At 43.4% G+C, this 22,786-nt stretch overlaps 1 protein-coding gene across 3 annotated transcripts in view; it reads left to right on the top strand.

Moving 5' to 3' along the window:
• AATF (apoptosis antagonizing transcription factor) overlaps positions 1–22,786 on the top strand; it is a 141,266-nt gene that overhangs the window by 25,486 nt on the left and 92,994 nt on the right. For all 3 annotated transcript variants that reach the window (XM_070735332.1, XM_070735331.1, XM_070735334.1), the window contains exon 5: positions 18,110–18,221. In XM_070735332.1, coding sequence (XP_070591433.1) covers positions 18,110–18,221 — 112 coding nt within the window. The remainder of the gene's footprint in view (positions 1–18,109; positions 18,222–22,786) is intronic.

Raw genomic sequence — 22,786 nt, 5'->3', positions numbered from 1 at the left:
ATCGAGGACGACCTGTAAATGCTGGGGATTTCAACAACCCCCCCCCCATCTTTTTCTTTTAATTCCCCCCACCCAAAACCCCCCCCTCTAAACGCTGTCAATTTGCAAGACCTGACAGGACTTAATTACTATCTCTCCCTCCTCCATCTCCATTTACAGTTCCAATCTTTTTATTTTTATTTATAGCTAATCTTCGGAGGGTCGGGGTTCAATCCCTGCTCAGGCTGGAAGCCCATACGTCATGCTGCTGGGGAAACAGCTGGGAATCCTAGCTATTTAAACAATATATAAATCATTTAATCTTGTACTTGGGAGAGGCTGATTGCTCTGGAGTTTGGAAATGACAGTATCAAGGCAGGCCACAGCCGGACGCCCGCTGGGAATGGAAACAGCAGGGCCACCCCCCGAGGGATTTTTGTCTTTTAATTTGGGGAGATGGCAGTCAGATTTCTCAATAAGACCTTATTTCTTTCTTTATTTTTAAAGCAGTGCAAAAGTTCACTATCAGAAGTGCAGCACATACACACACACATACAGACACACACACACTGATTGAGCTTTGTGGACTCCGAAGGCTTGGAGGAATTAAAAAAAAACCCTTGCGTTAAGGAAAATGGGAGATTAGCATCCTGTCTTATTTGGACCTATTTGCATATACAGTGATACCTCGTCTTACGAACTTAATTGGTTCCGGGATGAGGTTTGTAAGGTGCAACCAATGTTTCCCATAGGAATCAATGGAAAAGCGATTAATGCGTGCAAGCCCAAAACTCTCCCTTTTTGCCAACCTAAGCACCCGTTTTTTCGCTGCTGGGATTCCCCTGAGGCTCCCCTCCATGGGAAACCCCACCTCCGGACTTCCGTGTTTTTGTGATGCTGCAGGGGAATCCCAGGAGTGCAAAAACGGGTGCTTCACTGGCAATGGAAGTCCAGAGGTGGGTTTCCCAGAGAGGGGAGCCTCAGGAAATCCCAGCAGCGCAAAAACACGGAGGTTCTCGAACCCCACCTCCAGACTTCCGTGTTTTTGTGATGCTGCGATTTCGCTGAGGTTCCCCTCGCTGGGAACCCCACCTCCAGACTTCCATTGCCAGCGAAGCACCCGGTTTTGCGCTGCTGGGATTCCCCCGCAGCATCGCAAAAGCACAGTGGTCCGGAGGTGGTATTTCCCATGGAGGGGGGAGCCTCAGGGAATCCCAGCAGCGCAAAAACGGGCGCTTCGCTGGCAACAGAAGTTTGGAGGTGGGGCATCCCAGTGGCGGCGGCTTGGGTTTGTAAGTTGAAAATAGTTTGGAAGAAGAGGCAAAAAAATCATAAACCCCGGGTTGTTGTTGTTGTTGTTGTTGTTGTTGTTATTATTATTATTATTATTATTATTATTTATTGGATTTGTATGCCGCCCCTCTCCGCAGACTCGGGTTGTATATCGAAAAGTTTGTATGACCAAGGGATTGTAAGATGAGGTATCACTGTACAGTGATCCCTCGATTATCGCGAGGGTTCCGTTCCAAGACCCCTCGCGATAATCGATTTTTCGCGATGTAGGGTTGCGGAAGTAAAAACACCATCTGCGCATGCGCACCCTTTTTCATGGCCGCGCATGCGCAGATGGTGGAGTTTGCGTGGGCGGCGGGGAAGACCCAGGGAAGGTTCCTTCGGCCGCCCAGCAGCTGATCTGCTCGGCAGCGCAGCAGCAGCGAGCAGACGAAGATCGGGGTTTCCCCGCCGCCCACGCAAAGGGGAAACCCCGATTCGGCTCCTCGCTGCTGCCGCGCTGCCGAGCAGATCAGCTGCTGGGCGGCCGAAGGAACCTTCCCTGGGTCTTCCTCGCTGATGCCCCCCGCTCGCTCCCGCCCGCCTGCCGCCCGCCAGCAAGAGGGGGAGAGATAGAGAAAGAGAGAGAAGGAAAGAAAGAGATGAGAGAGGGAGGAAGAGAGTGTGAGAGAGGAAGAAGCAAGATAGAGAAAGAGAGAGAGAAAGAAAGATGAGGAAGGAAGAGAGTGATGTCATCGGGTGGGAAAAATCGCGATATAGCGTTTCGCGAAGAACGAGATCGCAAAAATCGAGGGATCACTGTATGTGCTTCTTTATCAGCGATTTTTGTTGTTGTTGCTTGTATAGCTTCACCTTGTCCTCTGCTATGAAAAAGCCCTCCTGCCCCCGGGTTAATACCGACCTTTATTTCTTCATCCGAAGCATAGCTGAGCAGTTCCTCAGCTGTGTTTCGGCCTGAAACTACTTTCTAAGCATGCACAGAAGTGAAATTTATTTATTTTAATGTTTAGTTAGTTAGTTGTTTTGTTTTATTTTATTTATTTATTTTTTTCAAGTACGTACTGGTAGTATACAAAGATATAACAATGTTTATATACATGATACTAGTAAGAGAGAAACATTAGGACCGGGGATGGTAGGCATGCTGGTGCACTTATCATGCCCCTTAGAAAATTGAATGAAGGGATGCGCGCGAAATATCGTGGTGCGGGCCGGTAGCAAAGTAAGTGGAATCCAAGCCTGGGCCTTATCTTGCAACCATTCATTTAGTGCAGGGGTGTCAAACTCAAGGCCTGCGGGCCAAATCTGGCCCACGGGATGCTTAGTTCTGGCCCACAGGTCCAACCTGGAAAAAGGGAAGCACCCGGCCCGCGGTGCCTCTGTCTGCAAAAACAGAGCTTCAGGTGGGCCTGTAAGACCTTCATGAGCTCCGTTTTCGCTGGGATAGAGCAGTGGTCTCCAACCTTGGCAACTTTATGAGGTGTGGACTTCAACTCCCAGAATTCCTCAGCCAACATGGCTGGCTGAGGAATTCTGGGAGTTGAAGTCCACACCTCATAAAGTTGCCAAGGTTGGAGACCTCTGGTATAGAGCACTCGGGCCACCACAGAATCTCCGTAGACATTTATGATTTAAAATACACTGCTCAGAAAAATAAAGGGAACGCTCAAATAACACATCCTAGATCTGAATGAATGAAATATTCTCACTGAATACTTTGTTCTGTACAAAGTTGAATGTGCACAACAATATGTGAAATTGATTGACAATCAGTGTTGCTTCCTAAGTGGACAGTTTAATTTCACAGAAGTTTGATTTACTCGGAGTTATATTCTGTTGTTTATGTGTCCTCTTTATTTTTTTTGAGCAATATATTTATCTTGAGCCTGCCTTTATTATTTTTATAAATAACTTAAAGTGGTGAGAATGCTTAATATTCCTTCCCGTTCTTATTTTCCCCATAAGAATAACTCTTTGTGGTGGGTTGGCCTGAGAAAGAGTGACTGGCCCTAAGTTCATCCAGCCAGCTTTCATTCCTAAGGCAAGACTAGAACTCGCAGTCTCCTGGATTCTAAGATGGCACTTTCACCACTGGCTGTCCAGCCCAACCAAACTGGCTGTTGCAAATAGCATTCAAAACTAAGTCACAGACCAAGGCAAAGTATTCCTCAAAGTTCCAATTTATTAGCAGAGCCATGTTGGCACATCTGGGAGAAGCCTGAACCTGAAGTCCTTGGGGTTTACAGTGTTCCCTTGATCTTCGTGGTTTCGAACTTCGCGAAAAGTCTATACCACGGTTTTACAAAATATTAATTAAAAAATACTTCGCGTGTTTTTTCCCTATACCACGTTTTTCCCACCCGATGACATCATATGTCATCGCCAAACTTTCGTCTGCTTTTAATAAATATTTTTTAAATAAATTTTAATAAATAAACATGGTGAGTAATAATCTAAATGGTTGCTAAGGGAATGGGAAATTGCAATTTAGGTGTTTAAAATATTAAGGAAAGGTTTGTGATACTGTTCATAGCCAAAAATAGTGTATTTACTTCCGCATCTCTACTTCGCGGAAATTCGACTTTCGCGGGCGGTCTCAGAACGCATCTCCCACGAAAAGCGAGGGAACACTGTACTCCGAAAAATATGGTAATCATAATGTAAAAATAATAAAAGGAAAGCCAAAGACAAAAACATAGAGAAAAAAACATAACCCCCCCACCCCAAAATAAAAAACCAACAACAACCAACCCACCCACACCAAAAAAACCAAAATCATAAGAAAAAAAAAGGGTTGGTTAAAAACGAGAGAAACAATTCGTTTCTCTCCAAATTTCCAAATCTTCAACATAAATTCTTGATAATCTTACGTAGTTTTACGTATCGGTATTTAATCTATCCGTGTGCTATGTCTTATCGCTTTATCTATCCTAAAAATCATCGGTCAGATTTAGCATGTTAATACGTATGATGTTAATCACATCTGATATTTAATTTGCATGTATCTCTATTGTACAGTTCTAAGAATTCACATTTATATCACTTCTATACTACTCATCTCAATTTGTTTTATTTTTCTTATTCAACCATGCATAGCTTTTGTCCCAAATTATGTAAAAGTCTGTTTCATCCTTTTTCTCTTAGCCGCAGTGTTAACCTATTCATTTCTTACTTTGAATTTGGTATTGTATTTTGAGTCTTACCCAACTCTTCTCCATCCCGACTAACATTGTGGAGCTCAGTGTTAATACGAGATGGAGAAATATTGATAATACTGTATATTGAAATATTAATATAGCTACATGTGGTCTCACTATAAAACCGGTGATAAAGCATTCCTACACAACATAAAGAATCAGCACATGGTTACCACGGTAGAGAAATTCCTAGAGATATATTGATTACTGGGGAAAGTGGGTTTGTTTGTAGCTTATTTTAACTCAGAACACGATGGGCAAAGAATGCTTGCAAACCGAGTAGTTATAGTGTCAGGTTTTTATTTAATGCATGGTTTTGTTTCAAATTTCACTGTGTCTACACATTTCATCTTACCAGCAAGGCCAAGGTCATCATAATATAACAATTATTATTATCATTATCATTATTATTATTATTATTATTTTATGTATGTATGGTATGTTGTGTGCATGGTTTTTTTTAATTATGGGTTTTAGTTTTAATTATTAGATTTGTATTGTACATTGTTTTTCTATTACTGTTGTGAGCCGCCCCGAGTCTACGAAGAGGGGCGACTTACTTACTTACTTACTTACTTACTTACTTACTTACTTACCTACTTACCTACTTACCTACCTACCTACCTACCTACCAAATAAATAAATAAATAAATAAAATAAAATAACTGCCCAAAGAGCTGCTGATAACAGTTGTAGAAAGGAATCATTGGTCTGTTATCTACACCTCTATAACTGTCTGGTTCAGTTCTACAACCGAGCAAGACCGACACAGACTTCAGAGGAGAATCAGAACTGCAGAAAGAAACAATTGTTACCTACCAACCTGTCTTCCATTTGTTGTGGTTCAGTCTGGGACCCCTCCGGGAATGGCTGACCTTCTGTCGGTTTCCAGCTCAGAGGGAGAGGCTGAGGAACAGGAGGTGCAGACTGACGAGGGAAGAGGAATCCCAGGCTGGAGAAGAAGGACAGCCAGAGTCCCACCAGGGGGAGCTCTCCCCAGCAAGCAGCCTGGATTCCTTAGGGGAAAATGCTCAAGACATCATAGATATGCGACAAAGGAGAGCTAATCAGAGACGGACTCAATTGGCTAAGTATTTCCAGCATTAGAGGTCACAGCTGGGTTTGGGTGTGGTGCTCTTGGGAAAGGATAAAAGGCGGACCCACCCTTCCTGGCTTGTGGAGTTTTATCTTGGAGATTCGTGAGACCTGTCTGTGAACTTTGGTGGCTTACAATCCTGGTTTGTGCCTTGGACTATTGAAACCTTGGGGGGGTGTGCCAGCAAGAAGCTTGTGGTATTGACTGGACATCAGGACCCTGCTGTAACGTATTATAGCCTGTCTGTTGTGAAGACAGGTTTTCCTTTGTGCTTATTTTTTCCAGATATAAAATACTTTTGGCTTTTACCAGAGTGTCTGGCTATTTTTTCAGTTGGTGTTGAGGTCTGGGAAAACCCAGACAGAACACCATTGAGGACCTGTGTACTGCATGAGTCAAAAAGAGAGCCGTGAAAATATTTACGGACCCCTCACATCCTGCACATAAACTGTTTCAACTCCTACCCTCAAACCATCGCTACAGAGCATTGCATATCAGAACAACAAGACATAAGAATAGTTTTTCCCCAAATGCCATCACTCTGCTAAACAAATACTTCCATCATCACTGTCAAACTATTCACTAAGACTGCACTACTATTACCATTAGTCTTCTCATCGTTCCTATCACCCATCTCCTCCCATTTATGACTGTATGGCTATAACTTGTTGCTTGTATCCTTACGATTTATATTAATATTGATTGTTTCCTGATTGCGTATTAGTATCCTGTGACAATCATTAAGTGTTGTACCTCATGATTCTTGACAAAGGTATCTTGTCTTTTAGAAACATAGAAGACTGACGGCAGAAAAGACCTCAAGATCCATCTAGTCTGCCCTTATACTATTTTCTGTATTTTATCTTAGGATGGATATATGTTTGTCCCAGGCATGTTTAACTTCACGTCTGCTGGAAGTTTGTTCCAAAGATCTACTACTCTTTCAGTAAAATAATATTTTCTCATGTTGCCTTTGATCTTTCCCCCAACTAACTTCAGATTGTGTCCCCTTGTTCTTGTGTTCACTTTCCTATTAAAAACACTTCCCTCCTGGACCTTATTTAGCCCTTTAACATATTTAAATGTTTCGATCATGTCCCCCCTTTTCCTTCTGTCCTCCAGACTATACAGATTGAGTTCATTATGTCTTTCCTGATACGTTTTATGCTTAAGACCTTCCACCATTCTTGTAGCCCGTCTTTGGACCCGTTCAATTTTGTCAATATCTTTTTGTAGGTGAGGTCTCCAGAACTGAACACAGTACTCCAAATGTGGTCTCACCAGCGCTCTATATAAGGGGATCACAATCTCCCTCTTCCTGCTTGTTATATCTCTAGCTATGCAGCAAGCATCCTACTTGCTTTCCCGACCGCCTGACCTCACTGACCCATTTTGAGACTGTCAGAAATCACTACCCCAAAATCCTTCTCTTCTGAAGTTTTTGCTTTTTGTGTACACTGGGAGCTTATGCCCCAAAGACAAATTCCTTGTGTGTCCAATCACACTTGGCCAATAAAGAATTCTCTTCTCTTCACAAATATCTCACTTAACAACAAAATTTGAGGACTGACTCAAATTTAGAAGCAGAAATATAGATTTCTTGAACAACAATGGCCTTTTCCTCCTTCCTCTTCCTGGAGTTCAACAAAACACCAGAATTTTCTTTTCGGTCTAATTTTTTTTTATTTAGTTATTTATCTGTCAAACAAGTACAGTATAGAATTGTAGTTTGTATTAACATAAGTAGAAAGTAGTGATAGAAAGGATAAAAAGACAGTAGGGCAGGGATGGAAATGAAATAAATGAAACCGCTGGGCGAGATCATCCAAGGGCATGGGGTGAGGTATCGTCAGTACGCTGATGATACCCAGCTGTACATCTCCACCCCATGTGTAGTCAATGAAGCAGTGGAAGTGATGTGCCGGTGCCTGCAGGCTGTTGGGGTCTGGATGGGTGTCAACAGGTTCAAACTCAACCCTGATAAGACGGAGTGGCTGGGGGTTTTGCCTCCCAAGGACAATTCCATCTGTCTGTCCATTACCTTAGGGGGGGGGATCATTACCCCCCTCAGAGAGGGTCCACAACTTGGGCGTCCTCCTCGATCCACAGCTGACATTAGAGAACCATCTTTCAGCTGTGGCGAGTGGGGTGTTTGCCCAGGTTCGCCTGGTGCACCCAGTTGCGGCCCTATTTGGACCGGGAGTCACTGCTCATAGTCACTCATGCCCTCATCACCTCGCGGTTCGACTACTGTAACGCTCTCTACATGGGGCTACCTTTGAAGAGTGTTCGGAAATTTCAGATCGTGCAGAATGCAGCTGCGAGAGCTATCATGGGCTTCCCTAGGTATGCCCATGTTACACCAACACTCCGCAGTCTGCATTGGTTGCCGATCAGTTTCTGGTCACAATTCAAAGTTTTGGTTATGACCTATAAAGCCCTTCATGGCAATCGGGCCAGAATATCTCCAGGACCGCCTTCTGCAGCACGAATCCCAGCGACCGGGTTAGGTCCCACAGAGTCGGCCTTCTCCAGGTCCCGTCGACGAAACTATCATTATTATTATTATTATTATTATTATTATTATTATTATTATTTATTTATTTATTTATTTGTTAGATTTGTATGCCGCCCCTCTCCGCAGACTCGGGGCAGCTCACAGCAATAATAAAAACAATGTATAACAAATCTAATAATTAAAAGTCACAATGTCGTCTGGCGGGACCCAGGGGAAGAGCCTTCTCTATGGCGGCCCCAACCCTCTGGAATCAATTCCCCCTGGAGATTAGGATTGCCCCCACCCTCCTTGCCTTTCGCAAACTCTTGAAAACCCACTTCTGCTGTCAGGCATGGGGAAATTGATTCCCCTGAGCCGTTTCCGTTTTACGCAAGGTTTCTCTGAGATGTATGATTGGTTTTTTATACTAAGGGTTTTTAATTGCTTTTTCTTGTTGGATTTGTACCGTGTTTTGTGTTGTGAGCCGCTCCGAGTCTCCTGAGAGGGGCGGCATACAAATCTAATTAATAATAATAATAATAATAATAATAATAATAATAATAATAATAATAATAATGGTAGGCACAATGGTGCGCTTATGCACGCCCCTTACAGACATCTTAGAAAAGGGGAGAGGTCAATCGTAGATAATGTAAGGTTGATGATTTTGAGATTAGGGGAAGAAACAACAGAGTCAGGTAGTGAATTCCCAGGTGTTGACCACTCTATTGCTGAAGTCGTATTTTCTGCAGTCTAGTTTGGAGCGATTTACTTTGACTTTGTATCTATTACGTACTCTTGTGTTGTTGTTTTTTAAGGTGAAGTAGTCACTAACGGTCATTGCAGTGTTCCCTCGATTTTCGCGGGGGATGCGTTCCGAGACCGCCTGCGAAAGTCGAATTTCCGCGAAGTAGAGATGCGGAAATAAATACACTATTTTTGGCTATGAACAGTATCCCAAGCCTTCCCTTAACACTTTAACCCCTAAATTACAATTTCCCATTCCCTTAGCAGCCATTTAGATTATTACTCACCATGTTTATGTATTAAAGTTTATTTTAAAAAAATGTTTTTTAAAGGCAGACGAAAGTTTGGCAATGATATGTGACATCATCGGGTGGGGGAAAACCGTAGTATAGGGGGGGGGGAAACCGCGAAGTATTTTTTAATTAATATTTTTGAAAAACCGTGGTAGAGACGTTCTGCGAAGTTCGAACCGGCGAAAATCGAGGGAACACTGTATTTCCCTTATGGTAGCCAATGCAAAAGTAGAGGAAAGTACTTAAGACTTTTTCTTGTTTTGGCATAAAGTCCAAGGATGATGGGCCAGGCCAGGAGAAAAGAACAAGGTGCAAACAACTCTTTGGGAATGGCGATAGTTAAAAGCAGTGGCACAATTTCTCAGTCGCCAAAGTTAGGGGCCTTAAAATGTTACAGCTTATTGTTATTCCGAGTTGATAATCTCTCCTTTGCTTTAATAATTTTTCCTCATGCCTGGATGGTCCGTGAGTCGCACGATAATCACTCACACAGCTTTGTAATCAATGCCCAAAGTAATAGGATTCCGCTGGCCAACGGCAATTAATAAATTTGTGTCTTTCTTTTTGGAAAAAAAAAAAAAAACACACACTAGCGAGTCGGGCCTGAAATACGACTGACTGGCTTTTCCTCATTTGCATATTTATTGCAGTGGAAAAATTCTCCCAGAATGATTGATGTGGAGCTCGCCTCTTGAATTCCAAGCAGCGCATTATTATGAAATGAAAAATGCCGGCCATACAGTTGATTAAAGTTGAAGACAGTGGAATCAGTGTTTTTTAAGATTGTGGGAGAATTAAAGGCATATTTTAATAGATGTTGACAAGAAGTGAACTAACAAAAGCAAAGCAAAGGATTTGCTTGAAAAGATTTAATCAAACGTGTTTCTTGGGGGGATTAATTGTCAGGGATGACTGGGGGGGGGGAGAGAGAGAAAGGCGGGTTAGGTGGGGAAGGGCTGGAGTGGGTTTCGAATGAGGAGCATTGTTCTTGGGCCAACGTATCGAGCATTGTGTTCGACCTGCGTTTTAACTTGGTGGTTATTATTATTATTATTATTATTATTATTTAAATTTGCATGCCGCCCCTCTCCGTAGACTCGAGGCGGCTCACAACAATAACAAGAACAATGTAAGAAGAAATCTAATAATTTAAAAACCGCTAAAAGCCCCATTATTAAAAGCAAACATACACACAAACATACCATGTATAAACTGTATAGGCCCAGGGGAGATGTTTCAGTTCCCCCATGCCTGACGGCAGAGATGGGTCTTAAGAACTTTACGAAAGGCAAGGAGGGTGGGGGCAGTTCTAATCTCCAGGGGGAGCTGGTTCCAGAGGGTCGGGGCCGCCACAGAGAAGGCTCTTCTCCTGGGTCCCGCCAAACGACATTGTTTAGTCGACGGACCCGGAGAAGGCCAACCGGTCGCTGGGATTCGTGCAGCAAAAGGCGGTCCCGGAGATATTCTGGTCCGATGCTATGAAGGGCTTTATAGGTCATAACCAACACTTTGAATTGTGACCGGAAATTGATCGGCAACCAATGCAGACTGCAGAGTGTTGGTGTAACATTGGCATACCTGGGGAAGCCCATGATAGCTCTCGCAGCTGCATTCTGCACAATCTGAAGTTCCTGAACAATCTTCAAAGGTAGCATTACAGTAGTCGAACCTCAAGGTGATGAGGGCATGAGTGACTGTGAGCAGTGGGTCCCAGTCCAGATAGGGCCGCAACTGGTGCACCAGGCGAACCTGGGCAAACGCCCCCCTCGCCACAGCTGAAAGATGTTTCTCTAATGTGAGCTGTGAATCGAGGAGGACGCCCAAGTTGCGGATCCTCTCTGAGGGGGTCAGTAATTCCCCCCCCCCCCAGGGTTATGGATGGACAGATGGAATTGTCCCTGGGAGGCAAAACCCACAGCCACTCCATCTTATCCGGGTTGAGTTTGAGTTTGGTTCTGGAGCAGTTCGTGAAGAAGAAAGCTCCCTTTGGAAGAATTACAGGCAGTCCTCGCTTTACAACAGTTCATTTAGTGACCGTTTGAACCTACAGCATCATTGGAAAAAAAATATTTTTTTTGCACATGGTAGCAGTCGCGTGTCCAAAATCCAGGCGCTTGGCAACCGACTCGTGCTTATGACGATATCCCGGGGGTCATGCGATCCCCTTTTTGTGACCTTCTGACAAGCAAAAGTTAAGGGGGGAAGTCAGATTCACTTAACAACCGTGTTACTACTAACTTGACAATCACAGGCAACCACTGTGGGCAGGAAAGATCGTAAAAAAATGGGGGTAATATTCATGTAACAAATGACTCCGTTAGAAACAGAAAATTTGGCGCACAATTGTGGTCGTACGTTGGGGTTACTTGCACTCCTTTTTTTGTCCTGAATGTTCAAAGCAGTTAGTGTTTTGGGCAGACATAGAAACATAGAAGTCCGACGGCAGAAAAAGACCTCATGGTCCATCTAGTCTGCCCTTATACTATTTTCTGTATTTTATCTTAGGATGGATATACAGTACAGTATGTTTATCCAAGGCATGTTTAAATTCAGTTACTGTGGATTTATCTACCACGTCTGCTGGAAGTTTGTTCCAAGGATCCACTACTCTTTCAGTAAAATAATATTTTCTCATGTTGCTTTTGATCTTTCCCCCAACTAACTTCAGATTGTGTCCCCTTGTTCTTGTGTTCACTTTTCTATTAAAAACACTTCCCTCCTGGACCTTATTTAACCCCTTTGACATATTTAAATGTTTCGATCATGTCCCCCCCTTTTTCTTCTGTCCTCCAGACTATACAGATTGAGTTCATTAAGTCTTTTCTGATAGGTTTTATGCTTAAGACCTTCCACCATTCTTGTAGCCCGTCTTTGGACCTGTTCAATTTTGTCAATATCTTTTTGTAGGTGAGGTCTCCAGAACTGAACACAGTATTCCAAATGTGGTCTCACCAGCACTCTATATAAGGGGATCACAATCTCCCTCTTCCTGCTTGTTATACCTCTAGCTATGCAGCCATGGGCAAGGGGGCGGCCCACGAGCCACATTCAGCCCACCCGCTGTCTGTGACTGGCCCATCCGCTATCTGTGACCGGTCCATGGAGGTCAGGGTCTGCTCCAGTGCAAGGATGAAAGAGCTCATCTTGTCTGCCGGAACTCCTTCTGTTCTTGCTTTCCTGATGAACCATGGGGAAAGCAGGAACCGGTGGAGTCCCGGCAGACGTGGTGAGCTCTTTCATCCTTGCACTGGAGCGGACCCCGACCTCCTACCGAGAGCATCCGAGCACAGAAACCACGCAAACACTCCAGCGCAGTGACTGTGGTGCACCGTGTTGCTGTAAAGCAAACAATTAGGGGTCTGTAGAGTGGGTCTGGGGGTTTAGTTCAGGCCAGGGTCTGGGGTCTTTACAGTATTGGGTAGAACTGAGTTAATTATATTAGTCCGGCCCTCTAAAACCATCCCAATTTCTCATGCGGCCCCATGGCAAAATTAATTGCCCATCCCTGGTTTTGGGCCTCAGTAACTTGTTTAGAAGGGACGATTTGAAACTGGTGGGATTCAGACATTTGTACTGCTGGTTCTGTGGGCGTGGCTTGGTGGGCGTGACAGACTTTGGTGGGGCGTGGCGGGGAAGGATACTCTAAAATCTCCATTCCTTCTCCACTCCTGGGGAAGGATACTATAAAATCTTCATTCCCTTTTCACTGCAAGGGAAGGATACTATAAAATCTCCATTCCTTCACCACTCCAGGGGAAGGATACTATAAAATCTTCATTCCCTCCTCACTCTAGGGGAAGGATACTTTAAAATCTCCATTCCCTCCCCCACTCCAGGGGAAGGATACTATAAAATCCCCATTCCCTCCCCACTGGGACTCGGGAGGCAGAGAACAGAGAATTCCTTCCTTCCTTCCTTCCTTCCTTCCTTCCTTCCTTCCTTCCTTCCTTCCTTCCTTGTTTTTTCTTTTTATTTCTCCTTTCCTTCTCTTTTCAATCATTTTTCTTTCTTTTCTCCTTTCCTTCATTTTTCTTTATTTCCTTCCATCCTTTTTTCCTCCTTCCTCCCTCCCTCCCTCCCTCCCTCCCTTTTCCTCCTTCCTTCCAGTATTGTTGGCCGCCTTGACATCTCACCCGCAAAACGACTTAAGGGCTAAATGCGGTGCTCAGGATCTTTAATAAAAGAGGCAATAAGATAAATAAAAACTTTGAAAATTGCAAGAGATGGAAGCCTGGGAATAAAAGGCCCAGCAGTAAAAATTAAACAGCGGGACTCGCCCCGATAGATAGAACTCACCAGGCTTAGACGGGCTTTTGAAAATGGAATAAAAACATCCTCCTGTCAACGGGCAGAGATAACAGAAAGAGGGCTGTTTTGGTTGCCTTTGGCATGGAGGCTACATCCTGAATTGATGGATCTCAGCTGCCTTCGTCCCTCTTCCATTAATTCTTCGGCTGCTTTAGGTTAGACTTCCTCTTGACATCCACACTTATCCTTAAATAACTGGCGCGAGGGTTATTGTCCTATAGTGCAAGAGAAATACTTTAAAAGGAGGGGGGGCGGGAGAGCGCTAGGTTAAAAACCAGTTATTCTTAGTAAGCAATTCTCCCGTGACATTAACAGAGAATAGAATAACAGAGCGGGGAGGGACCTTGGAGGTCTTCTACTGCAGCGGTGTCAAAATTCAATTTCATTGAGGGATACATCAGGGTTATGTTTGAGCTGGGCGGGGGGGGGGGGGGGGGCTGGCCTGGGGAGGTCACAACCAGCTGCATGGGTGTGGCCAGGATCTATAATTTATTTATTTATTTATTAGATTTGTATGCCGCCCCTCTCCGTAGACTCGGGGCCGCTAACAACAGTAATAAACAGCATGTAACAAATCTAATGTTTAAAATAATTTTAAAAAACCTTATTAAAACCAAACATACCATGCATAAATTGTATAGGCCTAGGGGAAAAAGGGTAGTTCAGTTCCCCCAAGCACCATGAGAAAATATTACTTTACTGAAAGAGTAATAGATGCTTGGAACAAACTTCCAGCAGACGTGGTTGGTAAATCCACAGGATCTGAATTTAAACATGCCTGGGATAAACATATATCCATTGTAAGATAAAATACAGGAAATAGTATAAGGGCAGACTAGATGGACCATGAGGTCTTTTTTCTGCCATCAGTCTTCTATGTTTCTATGTTTCTAACCTTGTGTTTAAAACAAGAAACCCACTTCAGATGAATAGAGTAGAGTAGAATAGAATAGAATAGAATAGAAAATAGAATTGAATTAGAATTGAATTATTTATTGGACGAGTGTGATTGGATACGCAAGGAATTTGTCTTTCGTGCCTATGTTCTTCTTGGTGTACATAAAAGAAAAGAGACATTTGCCAAGAATCATGTGGTACAACACTTAATGATTGTCATAGGGGTCAAATAAGCCATCAGGAAACAATCAATATTAATAGAAATCGTAAGGATACATGCAACAAGTTACAGTCATACAGTCGTAAGTGGGAGGGGATGGGTGTTGGGAACGATGAGAAGACTAATAGTAATAGTAATGCAGCCTTAGTGAATAGTTTGACAGGGGTGGTGGAAATATTTGTTTAGCAGAGTGAGGGAATTCAGGGGAAAAAACTGTTCTTAGTAGTCTTGGTGTGCAGTGCTCCAAAGTATCGTTTTGAGGGTTGGAGTTTGTTCTGCCAGGCTCTATGGTAGGAGTCTCCCGAAAATTCAAGGGTACAAATTTCACACACACACACCTGAAAGTTCAAAAAACAGTGTTCTTTATCACAAAAATTCAAAAGAACAAAGCACCCTTTTTGTATTGCAAAGAGCACTAGTCCCAAAACAACCTTGTAGGCTGTACAATCCCCTTAATCAGTCCTTAAGTACTTAGCTAGCAGCTGTGAAGAAACGTCACAGCCCTCCTTCTTCCACGAAGTGAGACACACACACTTTGCTCTGCTTTGGCTTCAAAGCCGGGAAAAATCAACAAACAAAGTCTGGAAACAGCAAGGCAGTCCTAAAGAAACAACGATCAGATAATCTTCCACAGCGGCCAAGCCAGCACGCTGCTATTTATATCAGCAGCTCTAATTGCTGGAGCCCCACCCAAACACAGGTGGCCTCTCTTATCTCCGGGAATATTTCTTCAATTGGTCTCTTCGATGCATAATTCTGCGCATGTGTGGGTCTAACACTTCCTCATCCAAATCGACCAAAGATAATGGAGATTGGCTGTGTGCCAAGCCCCCCTCTTCCAAGTCTCCCCCACCTTCTTCTTCGTCTGAGGAAACTGCACTACCTGACTCTGTCGGCAATAAAGCAGGCCTATGACATGTTGATGTTTCCCCTGCATCCACCTCCACATTCCTTGGGGCAGGAGCTAGGCCAGAGCCAACCACAACAGAGTTGAAACAATTTATGTCCAGGATGTGAGGGGTCCATAATCAAATGGTTGTCGAATCTCTTCTTTAAAAAATCTTCCAGCATTGGAGCATTCAAACTTCTGGAGGCAAGTTGTTCCACTGATTAATGGCTGGAACTGTCAGGAAATTTCTCCTTAGTTTTAGGTTGCTTCTTTCCTCAATTAGTTTCCACCCATTGCTTCTTGTCCTGCCTTCAGGTGCTTTGGAGAATAGCTTGACTCCTTCTTTGTGGCAACCCCTGAGATATTGGAAGACTGCTATCATGTCTCCCCTAGTCCTTCTTTTCATTGAACTAGACATACCCAGTTCCTGCAACCGTTCAAGGGCTGAAGAAGCCTCTTGGATGAGTGTGGTTGTGGGTGCCCGTGATGCTCGCAGCAATGCTGTCGTGAGTGCAGCTACTCACACAGCCCAGTGGCCAATAGGTTGTGGCCTAGTAATTGTATTTTATTATTGTGCTTTTACCCTTGTAAGTCGCCCTGAGTCGATTGGAGAATCAATCAAATGAATGAATGAATGAATGAGTAAGTAAATAAATAAATGAATGAATGAATGAATAAGTAAATAAATGAATGAATGAATAAGTACGTAAATGAATGAATGAATAAGTAAGTAAATGAATGAATGAATGAATGAGTAAGTAAGTAAATGAATGAATGAATGAATAAGTAAATGAATGAATGAATAAGTAAATAAATAAATGAATGAATGAATGAATAAGTAAGTGAATGAATGAATGAATGAATGAATGAATGAATAAGGCAACTCAGTCCCTCTCTCTCAGTCCTTTCAGAAACTGGCATCTGGACCTGAAGTAATACACATGTTGTCGTCTCTCTCTATGCGCCAGTTGCCTCCTCCTCTCCCTCCCCCTTTTAATACATCTCCAGCCCCTTCACCGTTCAGGAATAAATATGTAATGTGCTTGATGGCAAAAATAATCCCACCCACCCCTTACTTTATCTCGGCTTTGTTCCTCTGGAAAGCTTGCCTGCCAATTCTTTTCCTCCGGCACGGCGGTAGGATGCCTTCTTTTGTGGCAGCCTTGTCGCTGGCTAAACCGCTGTTTAGGGCTGGCTCTTTTTGACTTGCTAAAGCTGGCAAGAGGGAGGCAGGCAGGGGGGCACAGGATAAATGGGAAATATGTTTTGGACTGTTTTCTTATCGCTAATCCAGAAGCGTGGCTGGTGGAAGACTTCCACTGCTCAAAAAAATAAAGGGAACACTTAAACAACACAATATAACTCCAAGTAAATCAAACTTCTGTGAAATAAAACTATCCACTTAGGAAGCGACACTGACTGACAATCAATTTCAATGTTTCCTCCCAGGAGATTCCTAGAGAGGCCCCACGGAGGCTTCTCTCTGCCTTTTCCGGCCCCTGTTTCCCTCCCAGGAGATTCCTAGAGAGGCCCCACGGAGGCTTCTTCCCACCTTTTCCGCCCCGTTTCCTCCCAGGAGATTCCTAGAGAGGCCCCACAGAGACTTCTCCCCGCCTTCTCCGGCCCTGTTTGTTTCCTCCCAGGAGATTCCTAGAGAGGCCCCACGGAGGCTTCTCCCCACCTTTTCCGGCCCTGTTTCCTCCAGGAGATTCTTAGAGAGGCCCCATGGAGGCTTCTTCCTGCCTTTCCCGCTTACAGTTTGGGAGCCTCGGGTTTGTAAGTGGAAAATGGTTCTTGAGAAGAGGCAAAAAAAATCTTGAAAAGTTTGTAAGTAGAGGCGTTCATAGGTAGAGATACCACTGTACTCTGAAATATACAGTCATCTTAAAGTGGTAATATCCCTGCTGACTCCTTCTCATTGCATTAGCATTTTACAACAGCCTTACATCAGCTGGTCAGCTATTAAATCGTCATTACTCTGACATCTGTAATGCTCTCTACATGGGGCTACCTTTGAAAAGTGTTCGGAAACTTCAGGTCGTGCAGAATGCAGCTGCGAGAGCAATCACGGGCTTCCCCAAATATGCCCATGTTACACCAACACTCCGCAGTCTGCATTGGTTGCCGATCAGTTTCCGGTCACAATTCAAAGTGTTGGTTATGACCTATAAAGCCCTTCATGGCACCGGACCAGACTATCTCCGGGCCCGCCTTCTGCCACACGAATCCCAGCGACCCGTTAGGTCCCACAGAGTGGGCCTTCTCCGGGTCCCGTCAACTAAACAACGTCGCTTGGTGGGGCCCAGGGGAAGAGCCTTCTCTGTGGCGGCCCCGACGCTCTGGAACCAACTCCCCCCAGAGATTAGAATTGCCCCCACCCTCCTTGCCTTTCGTAAGCTTCTTAAAACCCACCTCTGCCGCCAGGCATAGGGGAATTGAGATATTCTTTCCCCCTAGGCCTTTACAATTTTATGCATGGTATGTCTGTATGTATGTTTGGTTTTACAGTAGGGGTTTTTAACTGTTTATATTGGATTGTCATATGCCGTCTTTATTACTGTTGTTAGCCGCCCCGAGTCTACGGAGAGGGGCGGCATACAAATCCAATCCAATCCAATCAAATCTCCCTCTATCAAATGTCCAGCATTCCCTTGCAGAGTCTTCTTAAGGCACTTTCTCGTTTTGCCCCACAGGTTACAAAGCCTTAAAGGCTTTGCTGAGAAGCCTGGTGGATCTTCAGGATGAGCTGTGGCACCAGAACTCGGCGACCAAACATTTGGTAGCAGGACAGAAGGAAGAGGAAAGGTAAAGAAAATAGCGATGGTGGCGACTGGGCAACAGGGAAGCAAAGGCCACAAAATGCCTTTCCAAACTTCGGAGGGCAGGGGGGAAAAATGAGGTGGGGGTCACCCCTTGAACCCAACTTGCAGTCACAATTGAAACCCATATTTCTGCTGCTAAGCGAGCCGGTTGTTAAGTGGACTTCGCTGCACTGTACGACCTTGCTGGCCAATGTCGTTAAGTGAGTCACGACAGCTGTTAAATTACACTGCTCAAAAAAAATAAAGGGAACAGTTTAAACAACACAATATAACTCCAAGTAAATCAAACTTCTGTGAAATCAAACTGTCCACTTAGGAAGCAACACTGACTGGCATTCAATTTCACATGCTGTTGTGCACATTCAACTTTGTACAGAATCAAGTATTATATATATATATAATATATATACATATACATACATACATACATACATACAGACATACATATATATATATATATATATATATGTCACATGTTTTTTTTGCTGAATTTGAAAATTAAGGGAGACTAAGATAGATCTATTTCGGCCTTATTTTGGCCTCATCAGCTAGCCATACCCACTGGGACTTGAACCTGCAACCTTTGCCTTGTAAGGCAGAGAATTATCCTCTAGGCTACAGTATCCAATCCCTTCAGCTCTGCACCAGGGAAGGGTTACATATTTTTGTGTCGAATCACCCTGGTGTATTGAAGGAACATCACAGCTCCTTTTTTGCCTCTCGGCCCAACCCAGAGCCATTTCCAAGGCAGTTAATTTTATTGACAGCCGACAATTCTATCTGTATGTGTCACATGTTTTTTTTGCTGAATTTGAAAATTAAATTATATATAAGTAGATTGTTCTGAGTTCGGGTTTTGCCCCGTGTAATATTTTGAATGTCTATGCGACGTTTCGGTGAAATCACATTCACCATCACCAGGCTGAAGTTGTAAGCTTCGTGCTGCTGTAAATATAGTTTGTTTGCAACTGCCATTTGTTCCTTATAAATAGTGGTGGGGGTGGAGATTTGGTTTGAATGTAGCAAATAGATTAGGTGACTATGTTTTAATGATTTGATTGGTTGGTGGAATCAGATTTAGTTGAAGGATTGACATGGTGATTGATTATATATATATATCATATACAGTATAAAATGTGTGTGTGTGTGTATGTGTGTGTTTCAGTCAAATCACCTGATACACCCAAATATGGGCGGGAGCATACTGCTTCCTTTTGCCTAGGGGTTGCCTAGGGGTTATCCAGTCTCCAAACCACATTTTCCAAACTTGCAGAGAACTGATAAAGAAATAAAGGGAGACTAGTATAGATCTATTTCGAGCTATAGCTATATCAGTTCTCTGCAAGTTTGGAATATCTCATCTATCTATCTATCCATCCATCCATCCATCCATCCATCCATCCATCCATCCATCCATCTATCTATCTAATCTAATCTATCTATTCTGCCGTGCTCTCTGGTAGGAGCCTCCTGAAAATTCAAGGGTACAAATTTCAGACACACAGACACGTTTGAAAATTCAAAACAATGTTCTTTATCACAAAATTCGAAATAAACTAAGCACTCTTTTTGTATTGCAAAGAGCACTTGTCCCAAAACAACCGGGTAGCCTGTACAATTTCCCTTAAGCAGTCATTAAGTACTTAGCTAGCAGATGTGAAGAAACTTTACACCCCTTCTTCTTCCAACGAAGTGAGACACACAAACACATTGCTCTGCTTTGGAAAAATCAACAAAGTCCAGAAAACAGCAACACACGATTCCTGAAGAACTGCGATCAGATACTCTTCCACAACAGCCAAACCCACACGCTGCTATTTAGAGCAGCAGCCCTAATTACTGGAGCCCCACCCAAACACAGGTGGCCTCTCTTGTAATATGTCCTTACTTGGTCTCTTCTATGCATAATTCTGCACTTGCGTAGATCCAATGCGTCTTCATCCGAATCAAGGGAAGATAAGGGAGATTGACTGCCTGGGCTGTGTGCCAAGCCCCCCCCTCTTCCAAGTCACTCCCACCTTCTTCTTCGTCCGAGGAAATTTAACTCTGAACTGGTTCTGTCGGCAATAACACAGGTCTATGACACGTTGAAGTTTCCCCTGCATCCACCTCCACATTCCCTGGGGCAGGAGCTGGGCCAGAGCCAACCACAACACCTACCTACCTACCTATTTATCTACCTGTATCTATCTTTCTATCTATCTACCTACCTACCTATATCTATTTGTCTGTCTGTCTGTCTATCTCTATCTATCTATCTATCTATCTATCTATCCATTCTCCCCTTTGCCTAAGGCCTACGGCTTATCCAGGGATACGTTTCAGAGCTGTCGAAAGACTTGTTCCCGTTTCATAAGGTATTATCTGCCTGTATGATTACATGGCTTTAACGGGGGATTAGCTATTCATAGAAGGGGTGTGGAATGCAATCAGCCTCTGTTGACCATAAGGCTAAATGGAAATGCCATATTCAAGGGCAGTATACCATCGAAGGCCAAGATGATCTGAAGCAGCAAAGGATAAATCCTCCGCTTGAACGGAATAACGGAGTTGGGACGGACTTTGGAGGTCTTCTAATCCGAGTCATTCTTTGTCAAGTGGACCAGGTGAAATTGAAGCCTTATTTGAAAAGAAACCATCACAAAAACAACATGTATGATAGGAAAAAGTGTGCTCTTTCTAATGAAATAAAAATGAAGATATTTGAAGGTAAGAAAACAGAGCGATAGAAAAAAAAGTGCTCTTTTTAATGAAGGTGATGAAGCAGAGCTCTCTGTTTTCTCACCTTCAATCATTTTCATTTTTTATTTCATTAGAAAGAGCACGTTTTTTACTGTCATATATGTTGTTTTTGTGATGGTTTCTTTTCAAATAAGGCTGCAAAAATCAGTCAAAGAATGGCCCATCCAACTCCTTGCTCAGGTAGGAAACTATACAGGTAGTCTTTGACTTAACAACACTTCACTTAGTGACTGCTCAGAGCCCCTGTACATGCATGTGAGACTCCATACATACATCCGTCGCATGTCCGTCCCCCCCATCCCCTCCCCCCATGCACGGCAGAGATGCCCGTATACCATCAGAGAGGTCATTGCGTTCCACCTCTGGCCCACATGCCATAGATTCTCCATTATGAACCTACACCACTTCAGGCAAATGGTTGTCCAATCTTTTCTTAAAAGCTTCCAGTGTTGGAGCATTCACAAACTCTGGAGGCAAGCTGTTCCACTGGTTAACTGTCCTCACTGTCGGGAAATTTCTCCTTAGTTCTGGGTCACTCATGCCCTCATCACTTCGAGGTTCAACTACTGTAATGCTCTCTACATGGGGCTACCGTTGAAGGATGTTCGGAAACTTCAGATCGTGCAGAATGCAGCTGCGAGAGCAATCATGGGCTTCCCTAGGTATGCCCATGTTACACCAACACTCCGCAGTCTGCATTGGTTGTCGATCAGTTTCCAGTCACAATTCAAAAGGTTGCTTATGACCTATAAAGCCCTTCATGGCATAGGACCAGAATATCTCCAGAACTGCCTTCTGCCACACAAATCCCAGCGACCAGTTAGGTCCCACAGAGTTGGCCTTCTCTGGGTTCCGTCGACTAAACAATGTTATCTGGCGAGACCCAGGGGAAGAGCCTTCTCTGTGGCAGCCCCGACCCTCTGGAAGCAGCTCCCCCCAGAGATTAGAACTGCCCCCACCCTCCTTGCCTTTCGTACACTTCTTAAAACCCACTTCTGCCGCCAGGCATGGGGGAACTGAGACATTTCCCCTGGGCCTATACAGTTTATGCATGGTATGTTTGTGTGTATGTTTTTTTAAAATAAGCGGTTTTTAGTGATTTTTAATTATTAGATTTGTTATTTATTGTGCTACTACTGTTGTGAGCCGGCCCGAGTCTACGGAGATGGGCGGCATACAAATCTAATAAAAAAAATTAATAATAATAATAATAATAATAATAATAATAATAATAAAGATATATTTGTCAAGAATCATGAGGTTAAAAACACTTAATGATTGTCATAGGGGTCAAATAAACAATGAACAAACAATCAAAATTAATAAAAATCAACAAGTTACAGCCATACAGTCATAAGTGGGAGGAAATCGGTGAGAGGAACGATGGGGAAAAACTAGTAGTAATAGTAGTGCAGACTTAGTGAATATGTTGACAGTGTCAACAGTGTCTTTCGTAAACTGCTCAAGACCCACCTATACCGCCAGGCATGGGGGAGTTGAGACACCTTTCCCCCAGGCGCTTTATATTTTATGTTTGGTGTGTATGTGCTGTTTGGTTTTTAAATATGATTGGGTTTTATATGCTTCTTTTTTCATATTAGATTTGTTTCCCTATAATATTATTTTTTATTGTTGTGAGCCGCCCCGAGTCTTCAGAGAGTGGCAGCATACAAATCTAATAAATAATAATAATAATAATAATAATTATTATTATTATTATTATTATTATTGTTATTATTATTTCAGTACAACACAGCAAACGAGATCACTATGCTGGATTTCATATTTCATCACCAGTCGGGCGCT

The sequence above is a fragment of the Erythrolamprus reginae genome, chromosome 1, assembly GCF_031021105.1.
Source record: "Erythrolamprus reginae isolate rEryReg1 chromosome 1, rEryReg1.hap1, whole genome shotgun sequence".
NCBI classification, from domain to species: domain Eukaryota; kingdom Metazoa; phylum Chordata; class Lepidosauria; order Squamata; family Dipsadidae; genus Erythrolamprus; species Erythrolamprus reginae.
Note: the sequence above shows the minus strand (reverse complement) of the source record. Positions and strands in the feature narration are given on the sequence as shown.